Source organism: Crotalus tigris, unplaced genomic scaffold (assembly GCF_016545835.1).
Source record: "Crotalus tigris isolate CLP2741 ecotype Arizona unplaced genomic scaffold, ASM1654583v1 scf7180000018940.2059657, whole genome shotgun sequence".
Classification (NCBI taxonomy): domain Eukaryota; kingdom Metazoa; phylum Chordata; class Lepidosauria; order Squamata; family Viperidae; genus Crotalus; species Crotalus tigris.
In genome coordinates this window covers 553,576-566,919 of record NW_024097284.1, presented here as the reverse complement: position 1 = coordinate 566,919, position 13,344 = coordinate 553,576, and the positions used below count along the sequence as shown (strand labels likewise).

General features: G+C 37.3%; 1 protein-coding gene across 5 annotated transcripts in view; it reads left to right on the top strand.

Annotated features, from left to right (window-relative positions):
• KRIT1 (KRIT1 ankyrin repeat containing) overlaps window positions 1-11,185 on the top strand; it is a 43,282-nt gene extending 32,097 nt beyond the window's left edge. For all 5 annotated transcript variants that reach the window (XM_039357722.1, XM_039357717.1, XM_039357718.1 and 2 more), the window contains 2 exons: window positions 7,728-7,844; window positions 9,036-11,185. In XM_039357722.1, coding sequence (XP_039213656.1) covers window positions 7,728-7,844; window positions 9,036-9,101 — 183 coding nt within the window. In that variant the 3' untranslated portion in view covers window positions 9,102-11,185. The remainder of the gene's footprint in view (window positions 1-7,727; window positions 7,845-9,035) is intronic.
• The last annotated feature ends 2,159 nt before the right edge of the window (window positions 11,186-13,344 follow it).

Below are 13,344 nucleotides of genomic sequence, written 5' to 3'. Positions count from 1 at the left end.
ACTGCATTTAGCTGATTCAAAATAATTTTATATTTATATAAAAATATTTACAATACCATTCTTCTTTATAGCAACATAGCTTAACGAAGACTTCTTACAGAGACAGACCAGAGACAAAACCTTGAGACTGGAAATCCAGCTCCTAATTCAACACTCTTTTTTGCACAGACTCAGTAGCACTTTCTTCCCATTGGCTGACTGAGTTACCACATGACTCTTCCTGTTCATGAATATTCCAACAGTAATATATTCAAATTAATGTATTTTTCAATAAAATTCTGTTAGAGAATTTTAATTTCTCTATTGCTAAAAAAATAAATCAGAAGCTCTCACAGTTGACTGCATTTAGCTGATTCAAAATAATTTTATATTTATATAAAAATATTTGCAATACCATTCTTCTTTACAGCAACATAGCTTAATGAAGATTTCTTACAGAGACAGACCAGAGACAAAACCTTGAGACTGGAAATCCAGCTCCTAACTCAATACTCCTTTTGCACAGACTCAGTAGCACTTTCTTCACATTGGCTGACTGAGTTACCACATGACTCTTCCTGTTCATGAATATTCCAACACTCCTCCCTTCATGACAGGAAGAGACATCAGACCTATTGACTTTACACTTTTTCCATAGTGAACATTAACCAGTGGTTTAGTCATCATGTCTGCCAAATTATCCTCAGAAGAACAATGATGTAAACTAATCAATTTTCCTTCCCTGACACTACAATACTTAATGTCTACATGTTTAGCTCTGCTCTTCACCCTGTCACCAGTTGCACTTTTTATACAGGCAGCATTGTCTTCAAATACCTTTACAGATTCTTTTACATTAATATTTAAATCTTGCAACAACTGTACATACCATGTAACTTCAGAACACAATTCAGATAAAGCAATAAACTCTGCTTCCGCTGTTGAAATAACAACAGTTGTTTGTTTTCTGGACTTCCATCCAATCAGAGTCCCTCCAAACAATATTATAATCCCAGAATATGATTTCCTTATGTTTATGTCATTTGCATAGTCACTATCGACATAACACTTTAATTTCAATTCCTCAGTAATCTGTATTTGAAGACCCAAATTTATAGTTCCCTTTAAATATCTGAGAACCCTTTTTACACCCATCCAATGTAACTTTGTAGGTGCAGCAGTAAAACGACTCAAAATGCTTACTGCGCAAGCTATGTCTGGTCTGGACCACTGTGATAGATATAACAAACTCCCTATTGCTGAGTGATATATCTCTTGATCACAGGTTTCACTTTTGTCCGCACTTAAACTATTATAAAAATCTGCACTCATGGATGTGGGAGCAGTATTGCAATCTTTCATATTATATTTCTCCAATAACTGCTCAATTTTTCTCCTTTGACTGAGAATATAACCACCTTTTTCATTTTTTTGGTTCAGCTTTTGATAATGCCAACACCTCTTTATAACTTCTTGGCTCATACCACACATTGCAAACCTTTACTTTGCTGGCAGAATACCTGTCAGGCGGAATTCCTTTATTACATCGCTCTGACCTACGTGGTATTAACTGCTCCTCTGTCTCAAGTCCTTCTGGCTTCATGTCTTGTTCAGCCTCTCCTCCCTGAACATGGACATCTTCAATAATGATTTTTTCATCATTAGATGAATTATTGTCACTAAACAGATCACCATCATTAAGTGAGACATACTCAGAATTTGCATTAATTCTGTCCCAATTTTGTTCTGCGAAATTAGCAGACCTTGAAATTATAATTCTTTTACTTCTATCGCTAAAGCGATATCCTTTTGACCTTGGCTCATAGCCCACAAACATGAGCTTTCTTGCCTTTTGCTGTCCCTTTCTTCTGATTGCTTTTGGAATATGTACCCATGCAGTACTTCCAAAAATTCTCAAATGTGCCAGTGATGGCTTTCTCCCATATAGAATGGCATATGGAGTATTATTAATGGAGGAACTCCACAGCCTATTAACTATATAATTGGCAGTCAATATGGCTTCTCCCCAATATGACCTGCTCATACCAGAATCCTCCAATAATGAATCTTTCATTGTTTGCAAAACACCATTCCTTCTTTCAGCTACACCGTTCTCTGCTGCTGAGTAAGGATTTGTACGTCTGTGTCTTATCCCCAACTGCCCCAACCATTGTTGGAATTTAGTTGACATAAATTCAGTACCTCTGTCAGTTTGCAACTGACACACTTATTGTCTGTACCTTCTCTCTACAAAACTTACCCACTGTTTGAATTGTTGTAGCACCTCTGTCTTTGCTCTAAGCAAATAGCAAAATGAATACCTGCTATAATCATCAACAATTACCAGTGCATATTTTGCTCTTCCCAAACTGGCTTGCATAGGTCCCACCAGATCTACATGGACCAGCTCTAGAACTCTTTTTGTTTGTCTTGTGCTACATTTACTAACTGGGAATGCCTTTGACTTCGATGCTTTGCATACTGCACAGTCCAAATATGTTTTGCATCCCTTCAAATTTAGCCCTTTTGCAAAATCTTGCATTTGCTGCAAAACTTTAATTGCATGGCCAAGTCTTCTATGTAGAACAGTGGTTCTCAACCTTTCTAATGCCGCGACCCCATAATACAGTTCCCCATGTTGTCGTGACCCCCAATCACTTATACATCACCATGTGCCAGGGGCGTGGCCAAAGAAAAGGGGGAAAAATGGTGGACAACCTTGTTTGGCGACCCCCGTGAAATGGTCATTCGACCCCAAATGGGGTCCCGACCCACAGGTTGAGAACCACTGATGTAGAAGATGAACACATGAATCATGCTCTGCAACATTCTTAAATATATGGGAACATTGAACCTTTTGTCCCTGCAATACATATAGATTATCTTCCTTTATGCCTTCTGCACAAATATTCCCATTCCTTTTGATGAGACATTTCCCATTTACAAAAATGACATCAAAACCTTGTTTGTCTAAATTAGACACACTTAGCAAATTATGTTCCATCTCAGGTACACAAAGCACATTGGTAAACTTGGATTCCAAATATGGAATTTTTACATCGCCTCTTCCAATGACTTTTGCTTTCTGGCCATTTGCCAAAGCCACAGCTTCTTGTGCTACTGGAACAAACCTGCAAAATAATTCAGAGTCATTAACAATTGTTTGACTTGCCCCACTATCTATTAGCCACTTGTCTCTGTTGTTGCTATTGCAAACTTTTGCAACACCAAAATGTTCCTTTTGCAAAGCAGTCCTTTTTCCTTGTACAAATGTCTTTTTTTGCAAATTGTAGCAAGTCTTTTCCCGCTGAGCAGCTCTCTGCTTGCAAAATCTCTCCTTTGTTGCAATTTGGTCCGGGTCTGATCTGCTTGTTTCTTCTCCTCTGGAGACTTGCAATCTGGACCCCCTCCTCAGTAATTTCTCCTCCTCATGGTTGCTTCTAAAATGGCGTTTTTCTTCTTCATTAAGCAAACATGCCTTTAAAGCCTCAAAATTTAAGTCTTGCTCTTCTTTACACTCAAATATTGCAGAAACTGTGTCCCAGGTTTTATCTAAACTGTTCAACACCAATAAAACCTTCTGGGACTCAGGGAATTTAATCCCACGTTGTTCTAAGTCCAAAAATAAACTTTGCATTTTATTTAAATGCTGTTCCACAGATTCACCTGGTTGCAAACAGGCCCTGTAAAGTTTTCTTGACAATTGCACTATATTGCATGCAGAAACATTCACGTGCACAGCTCTCAATTTCAACCAAATCTTTGCAGTCTTTAAATTTGCAACATTTAGAAATTGATCATCATCTAAATTCAAGGTGAGATAAGCCATAGCTTGATCATGGCTTTTCTGATCTGCAGCTGCAAATACTTGTGGTGGATTTTCAACAATATACCACAGCTCTTTAGCTTTCAGCAAACATTCCATTTTTGCAGCCCACACAATGTAATTCTTCTGGCCTAAATGAGGCACACAGCTTTCCTTAAATTCCATTGCAGCCATTCTGCTAATTCTGCCTTGTTCTTATACTTTCTAAACACAGGCAATTTCTTCCAGCTTTAAATTACAATGCAGTCCTTAGTAAGCTCTGGGCCCATAACCTGTTAGAGAATTTTTATTTCTCTATTGGTAAAAAAATAAATCAGAAGCTCTCACAGTTGACTGCATTTAGCTGATTCAAAATAACTTTATATTTATATAAAAATATTTACAATACCATTCTTCTTTACAGCAACATAGCTTAATGAAGATTTCTTTCAGAGACAGACCAGAGACAAAACCTTGAGACTGGAAATCTAGCTCCTAACTCAATATTCCTTTTGCACAGACTCAGTAGCACTTTCTTCACATTGGCTGACTGAGTTACCACATGACTCTTCCTGTTCATGAATATTCCAACAAATTCAATCAGTCAGAACAATCATCAATAACATTTCATCTGTATAAATCCAAATCCTGTTTTTAAGCTTTACTATTTACAATTACCATATTCCAATTTGGCTTTTAGATAAACATATTATTAACACTTCAGGTGTCCTTCCTTTCCCTTTTTCCTTATCATAATCCTTATCTCTAAAATATACATATTATTTCAACCATAACATTCTTACATTTTCTACAAGTATTCTATTTTTTAATCTAGTAACTCATTTATTAATACCATTTTTTCTTTTATCAGAAATCCCTCTTATTCTCCTTTCATTACAAAATAGCTATCCTTCCTAGAAATAAGAATATTACTCCAAAAAATATATTTCTACTCTATTTTAAATCTATAATCTATCAATCAATCTCTACCTATTAAAAAACTCTTTTAACCCACTCAATAAAATTTAAATCCGATCCAAATAATTGTTATATCCACAACAAACATATTAATATAGAAAAACATCTTCTTATTAAGTTCACATATTTTTTTATTGAAGAGTTTTATAAAAGTTACAATATAAACCCCAAAACCAACCCACCTTAACCCCCCCTCTCCCTCCCCCACTTCCCAGAACTGAATACAGGGTTACAATTATAATAATCATAATCTAACTAACATTAACCAACTATACCAATAACCAAGTCCATAATGCGCTTTAACTTCCCTTTAGCATAAATATAAACAAATTAAAAGTAAACATAATAATAATAAAAACATAAGCAAAAATAATATTCTAATTATTAAACTAATTCTTAAACAATACAAAATCCAAATTGTTAAACAATACTAATACTAAAAATAATAATAATATTCCACTATAATAAACTATTAATAATACTCTAAGATTTACTCATAAACAAGTGGAACTTTTTAGTCCCATATTTATTCTGAATATAATCTATCCATCTTCTCCAAATCGAAATGTATCTTTCTGGGGAATGATCCTTCAAATAAGCAGAAATCTTAGCCATTTCTGCTAAGTTTGACACTTTAAGCGTCCGTTCTTCTATAGTAGGCAAGCAATCCTTCTTCCAATATTGCCCTACCAATAACCTTGCTGCTATTATGAAATTCAACATCAAATTAGTTTCTTTAGTATCACAATCTGTAATAACACCCAGTAAAAATAATTGTGGAGTAAACTTTATCTTTCTCTTAAAAATCTTTTGAATGTTCCACCAAATCTTAATTCAAAAAGCTTTTATATTTTTACAAGTCCACCAGATATGAAAATAAGTACCATCCAAACTACCACATCTCCAACATTTGGGCTGTAAATTAGAATACATACAAGACAACTTTTTAGGATCCAGATGCCATCTATAGAACATTTTGTAAAAATTTTCTCTTAAATTTTGGGCCTGAGTAAATTTTACATTTCTAACCCAAATTACCTCCCATATATCCAGAGAAATCGGTTCTTGAATATTTTGGGCCCACTTTACCATACAGTCTTTAACTAATTCCATTTCCGAATCCAATTCTATTAAAGCATTATAAATTCTCTTTATATGCACTCGATTTTGATCTTTAATCTGTTTTACCAAATTCTCCTCCATTAATGTAATACCAACCTTTTGATCTAACTTCCACCTACCCAACAATTGAGTATACTGAAACCAAGACTGTACAATATTTTCTTGCTTTAACTCAGCTAAGTTCACATATTTGATTAATCTTTATTCAATTAAGATCTCTAAAGCCTTATTTACCCGTCAAGTAAAATTTTAAATCACATTTTTAAATCTAACTCTGACTTTCTTCCTGTGCCAGTCCAGTTTCCATAATAGAGCTTCTATATCGTCGAGTCTCAATATTTGAGTGAGGGTACTTATCAATACTTCAGTCTGGGCCAAGTTCTCTTTCCCTTCTTCCAATATCCTCTGTATAGTGTAGATAGTTTGTTTCCGTGTTATAGTCACAAGTTGATTATCCACGATGTCAACTATTCTCAGTAATTCGTATCAGAGCATCAGTTCCTATTCCTTTTAACACTGCAAGTGTCTCAGTTAGAGTCTTTGATCTTCAAACTTCTCCATAAATTGTAGATTATCATCCATTTGCTCAGTGACTTGTTCCTCTGTCTCCTTAAGTTGTGTATATTGCTGCATATAGGCCTCTCTAGAGCTAGTTCCTTGACCTGTAGATTGATCCATTAGGATTTGAGATTCAATTTGTGGTTCAGAGATGTAATCTTTAATGTTTCTCCAGGATTTCATATATACTTTGCTTCCAAAATTGCTTCTAATATAAGTTCATAATTAAGCTGTGGGTGAGATTCCTCCATTTCAGTGGTGAGATAGTCTTTTATTTTTTTAGAGGAGGCTATATTTACTAACAGTCAACACATACAATCAGCACTTATCCACCTCCACAATTACTAGTAAGCAACTTCACCACCCAGCTGTTTCAAATCCTATATCTTTTTGCTTTTATCATTATTTGAAGGTCAAACCCAATCTCAAAAAACAAAGAGCAAATGTAGTTGCAGTAATAGTTTTCGCCACAAGATGCCCTCAGTAAGGTGTGAAATCTCTTTTCCGGCTTCCAATAAAGTTTCTTTTTTCAAACAATAAAGATTTATCCCTTTAAAAAAATAAATCCAAGAAATAGGAAAACAATATTCTCCAGCTTAGAAAATAGATATAATAATAAAGTTCTATGATAGGGATTTTTCCAGGGCCCCAAAATGACCAAAAATAAAAATAGTCAATAAAAGTTAACTTTGTTTTTTCTTTTGTTAAAGCTCTTTTTCCCAGATGGGCAAAGGCAGCTCTTTCAAAGTAGGGAAATAATTCCAGAAGACTTTTAACAGGAGAGTAGTTAGGGCAAAGAGAGAGAGGGAAAGGTCTCATCCAGATCATCCACGGTGGTTTCTTAACGCTTAGATGTTCTTTTGACTTTTGGGTGGTGCAGCTAAATGATCGGCCATGTTACTGGCCGATCTTTTCTCCGTCAGCCCTGAGAAGCTGCCTCGGACCATGGAAGGAGCTGCCGCCTCCAAACACGATTGACGAGAGTCCTCCTCATTGGTACTCGCCCCTCCAGGGCGACTTTTCACCCTGATTAAGGGTCTACCAGCAGAGGGAAAGCAGCCAGCGAAGAGAGGAGTCTCTCCGCTCAACTGCACATGCCGCAACCCGGAACAAGAAGTCATATTTTGTTTTATTTTAATGTGATAAGTTGTTGTCATTGTTGCTATTATTTATTAGATGTGTTTTAGTGACCCTATTCCAAAAAATCTTGAATGATTAACTTATCTCAATTCAGGACAAATTCTGATTTGTCATTTTTTTTTCTTTTGTATTTTTTATATTCCAGGCTTTGCTCATAAGTTTAAAATACGGTTGCTTTATGTGGCAGTTGGGAGATGGCGATACCTGTTTTCAAATACATAGTCTGGAAAATAAAATGAGCTTTATAGTTCACACCAAGCAGGTATTTAAATTACACAGTGTCCTCCCTCTAATATTCCTTAATGTAAATCTTCTCAAATTAGAAATGTATAGTTGACTGGAGCAAACATTATTAGGTTAACGTAAAGTTAATATAATCATTCGATCAGACATGTTCTGGCAGCAGTATAGAAATATTCTCAACTATAAAAACATAATAATAAAAATGAATTCAGAATAGTTCATGCAAATAGTCTGCATGTACAGGCTTGCTTTGCAAGGCTTATAGATTATGAAGCTGTTTGGAAGCACTTGAGTGGTTAAGGCTGGATAAATTGTTAATGGCATTTTATATAACCTTATACTTACCAAATGCCAAACTATGCTCTAGAAAAGATTTCAATTTGCATAATTTAATATTAATCAAAATGCAAACAAACCCTGGCTTTACTTTCAACAGAGAGGATATAGATGATGTCCAGCATTTAAACAGCTTACATTATTTTGCTTTTCCTTCCAAACTGTTTGGCGTGCATATATTCTAGCTGCTGACAGTAATATTCTAGCTTACCTACTGGAAATGAAAGAATTTGGAAAGAAAACTCCACTTAAAACAGCAGATGACACAATGTGCTTGTCTTGTTATGCCCAAATATGTGGGGTATCTTTGTGCTACTCATCAAAGAAGACTGGGTTTTGAATCATTGGCAATATTGCCTAAAGTTGTATGTAGCATGCTCATCTGCACAATCCTCAATTATCAAGTTTATCCTTGAGACAGTTATGGAACTCTGCTCACTTAGCTTTTGTCTATCCCTTTAACCTTTGGAAACCCCTTGAAATATTTTACTATCATCCTTAGGGATCCCCCAGGGAACCTGCAAGGTAGTTGTGATTGTAGTTAGGTGATTGTTATTCTCCTACAATTTTGGCTTTTTTATGATTTTATTTTTCTTCATGTTTCCGTGTTTTAAGAATTGTTTTAACTATTGCTTCATTGTATGCTACCCAAAATCATACGTAAGATGGACACCCATATGGATTTGCTAAATAAATAAAAATGTTAGAATACAGTCTCTTTTAAGAAGAGACTGGACAACCATTTGTCTAAAATGGTATAGGGCTTTCTGCCTGAGCAGGGGGTTGGACTAGATGACCTCCAAGGTCCCTTTATTATTGTTGTTGTTGTTGTTACATGGCTTTTATTACTATTTAATGTATTTTTCTTTCATAGGCAGGTCTTGTCATAAAACTTCTGATGAAGCTAAGCAGTCAGCTGATACCTGAGAGAAGTGATTAAATTAAATGGGGAGCAGTTGCATTCAAATGTTCCAGTTTGATTAATTGAACAGGATAAAAGACATTGCCTGATGGAGGTCATACAAAAATGCCATGTTCATTTGTAAATTTATGTTGTACAGCACTATTGTAATATAATCATTTAAAGTACTTGGTTTGTAAAGCTATAAGAATAATATTTGTGCATGTAATTAACAGAAATTCAGGAAATAAAATCAAGGCTATAATTCTAGGTACAGACATGTTGACTAGGGAATTCTGGGAGTTGAAGTGCAGATATCTTAAAGATGTGAAGCTTGAGAAACACTGCACTAAGAAATTAAAGAATAAACAACATACCTGAGTAAACATGTTTTAAATGGGTTTAACTCTGTTCTGTGTTATTACGAATATGTTCTATTTCTAGATTGCACAATAAACTGCAGGTTTCACTCTATAACAGTAATGGAGCACTTATGACACATGTCAAAGGTCATATGTCACAATGTTTTGGATGACACTCCAGTGTTCACCAACATCAACAACTATTCTCAAAAGCATAATTTTTGGAGGCTGTAGAGACAGAGAGAATGGGGTGTGCTCTTATGCAACTTCCAAAGCCATTAGATGTCATGTGAAAGGGCTGTGCTCTTGTGTGGGCTTTAGAGCAAAGATGGGCAATTAATTTTCCCAAGAGACCACAGGAGAAACAGGGACTGTTTCACCCCTCTCAGGGACCAAACAGGGATAATCAAAGGGCAGGTGGCTTGCAGGCTGTAAAATGCCCAGTTCTGCTTTAGAGTCTCCAAACATCGCATAAAAATGGGGTTTAGAGAATGGTTTCATTTGGTTTTCGGAGTCTGCAGAGGCATGGAAAAGCATTCTACAAAGCTGCTTCAAGAATGAAGGCCTTATGCAACCTAGAGCAACCTTGGGTAGGTGCACAGGGGCCTATCAAGAAAAAAGTATACTGCCTGAAGATAAGAGCACATGGCAGATTCTGGGGACCTCTGGGCTATGGGGACAATCGCACTGCTCCCCAAGGCTCACGTTTCTTGAAGAACAGGATTAGGCAGGCTTTATGAGTGGCACCTATGGCACTATTGCTGAAATCAAAGCCGGGGCCTCTATTTCAGGCCCAGTCTTGGTGCTGCTGCTGAGTGCCACTGTTCAGAGTGGCCTAGATGCGTCAGGAGAGAGGAAGACAATTGTATCTCTTTTATTCGGTGTGTGTGACATACAAGTAGAGTCAGGTTAGGCATTTTTCTGAGTTTTTGACACATTGAGCCCAAAAGGTTGCCATCACTGCTCTAGGAAAACCTCAAGGCACCGGCAATTCAATATAAATCTCAGAATTTAATAAATCCTTCAAAATCATAACATTTAATGTGACAATATACAGTGAATGCTAATTATTAAAACATCTATGAAACATTTGCATGGGATTTTTCTAAATTCCTTCTTATTTCTGGTGGTGTGGTTAAAATGTTGGATTATGAATGGGAGATACATATTCTAAGTTGTCCACAACCAGAGAATTTGACTGCATAATTTCATTATTTTTGTCTTAGGCTAGTCTACCTCACAGACTCTTGTTAGAAAAAATAGGAGGGGGTGCCCTCATTATACCTTCCTGAGCTCCAAAATGAATGGTGCAACATCCATCTCACATAAATAAATACACAGATGCATAAACTATATGTAATTTGTGAGATATGGGAATCTCTAGGGCAGCATTAGTTCAATGTAATTGGCCACACATTGGTATCTGAAAGATATTACATATGTTGAATAATTTATGGAACATGTCAACAAGAGTTACTTTACATACAATTTGAAATATACAGTCCTTATATACTCTTGCTGTATCAGATAATAATTCTGTTTTTAAATTATGTTTATGAAATACAGCATTTAAAAATATTTGTACATAAACTCAAGAAATGTTTTTTTAAATAAAAGTGTTTGATTAAAATATGATTTGGTCAATATTTAGCAGTGTTCCAATATCTCAGGGGCTGCCACAAAGAATAGGGAGTCAAGCTATTTTCCAAAGCACCTGAAGGCAGGACAAGGAGCAACGAGTGGAAACTAACCAAAGAGAGAAGCAATCTAGAACTAAGGAGAAACTTCCTTAACCAGTGGAACAACCTGCCTCCAGAAGCTGTGAATGCTCCAACACTGGAAGTCTTTAAGAAGAGACTGGACAGCCATTTGTCTGAAATGGTGTAGGGTTTCCTGCCTGAGCAGGGGGTTGGACTAGATGACTTCCAAGGTCCCTTCCAACTTTATTATTGTTATTGTTATTATTATTATGTGATAATAGAAAGTTCCTTTATAAAATTAATTTTATAATGAAACTTAGGTTTAATGGACTACAAATGCTGTGGATGAACTTTCCAATTTTTTTTGTCATTTTAGATCATTTGTGGATGTCATTTTATGTCATTTATGGGTGGCATAATGTATCTCTCCAGCAACTAGGATTAACGAACATTCCTTCCCTTTAATTTAAGTACATAAGTTCTAATTACAGTATGTCATTTTCACCCATATGGATCATCCTACTAGCAACTCCTATGAAATGTAGTATAGTAGGAATATCCGGCTCTTATCCAAACAAAAGATAGAACTCAGTCATTTGGTGTAATTTTCTGTGCAGAAAGTCAAAAATCAATCTTTAGTATCTCACACTAAAATGTTATATAGCCATTGAGTCAAGGATCTCTGCCTGAGGTCTGGAGAGCCACTGCTAAATATTGTGCAGCTCACATATGGTATTTTCCTATGTCTTTTATTATTCTTACTCAGAGGTCAAAATGTATCAGTCAAGACAATTGAGCAATGTTAAAGAATGAAGGAATTCTAGTACCAGAATGCTGAAATTCTACATTTTCACCCTTTTTGGTGAAAATAGCTGAACTCCTAAGTAAACCATTCCTGTTTGCAGCCATTGCTCTAGTGCAATGTTTCTTCAACAGTGTTTCTCTGACTTGGTCATAAATATAACTACCATCAATGTGGCCAGCATTGGATTAGAACTGTGTAAATTTATGTTTTTATCAAAGTTTTTAATCTTTTAAAATTTAAATTAATAATTTTCCCCTTTCCAGTTTCTGCATTTCTGACATAAGACGAAATAAGATAAATCACTCCTGTTGGCAGTCATTGCTCTAATGCAATGTTTCTCAACCTCAGTAACTTTAAGATGTGTGAACGTTACCTCTCAGAATTCTCCAGCCAGGGAAGTTCACACATCTTGAAAGTGGCTGAGGTTGGGAAACACTTTTTAATGGTATGATTGGTAGGCATCCTATGGGCAAATCCAACATTAATTTCAAATCAATTTCAAAATCAAAATCAATTTCAAATCCAATATTAAGATGTTATATTAAAGTACCACTATATATGGGGAAACAAATAAGACTTGGCTATACCAGCAAATTACAAGAATTAACACATACTCTAAGCCAGTGGTTCTTAACCTGGACAATATTGCCCCCCAGGGGGCGATTTCATTTTTCAGGGGGGCGATGGAATGAAAAGGGGCGATGCGGGGGCGAAGGTACGAAAAGAGGGTGATATGGGGGCGATGGAGCGAGAAGTTTTGGGGACACTTTTGAGCCTTCCCCGGCGGCTCCGAGTCTCCGCCATTTGCAGAGAGAGACTCTCATGTGGATTTGTCCCCTCGCAAAGCTCCTGATTGGCCCTGTGCCTGGGTGCCCTGCCCCCTAGAAGAAGCACCGCCAGGAAGTCTCTTTCCCTGGCTGGCCCTGTCCGAGGTGCACGTGGCCGGAGAACCATGCGGGGAAGCTTTGGGATCCCTGCTGGGAGCAGCCTGCCAGAGCCCTAGCTGAGTGGGCCAGCCTTCCTGCAAGCTGTGGCCCCAAGGGAGAGCAGCCCCTGCAATCCCCAGCTATAGGATCGTTGGCCCAGCTGGCCGGGAAGGCGTGCCGGAGTCCCGGTTGCTTTGTCGGCGAAGAATGTGAGATGAGCAGAAGATGGGGGGGAGAGAAAGGGAGGGGGGAGGCATTTTCCAACCAGCAGCAGAAGAGCCCCAGCTGGACCCGCGGGAGCGCCTCCTCCTGGGGCCCGGCACCAACTTCCTTGCCCTCCTCCTCCTCCTCTTCTTCCTCCTGCTGTCCCCCTAGGTGGCAGTCCGGGCTGGGGTGGTGGCTGGTGGGGGCATTGCTCCCTGGGCAATGCTGGTGGGTCGTGGATCACCGGGAGTGCCACGCAGTGCGGAGTGGCCCCAACTCCTCCAG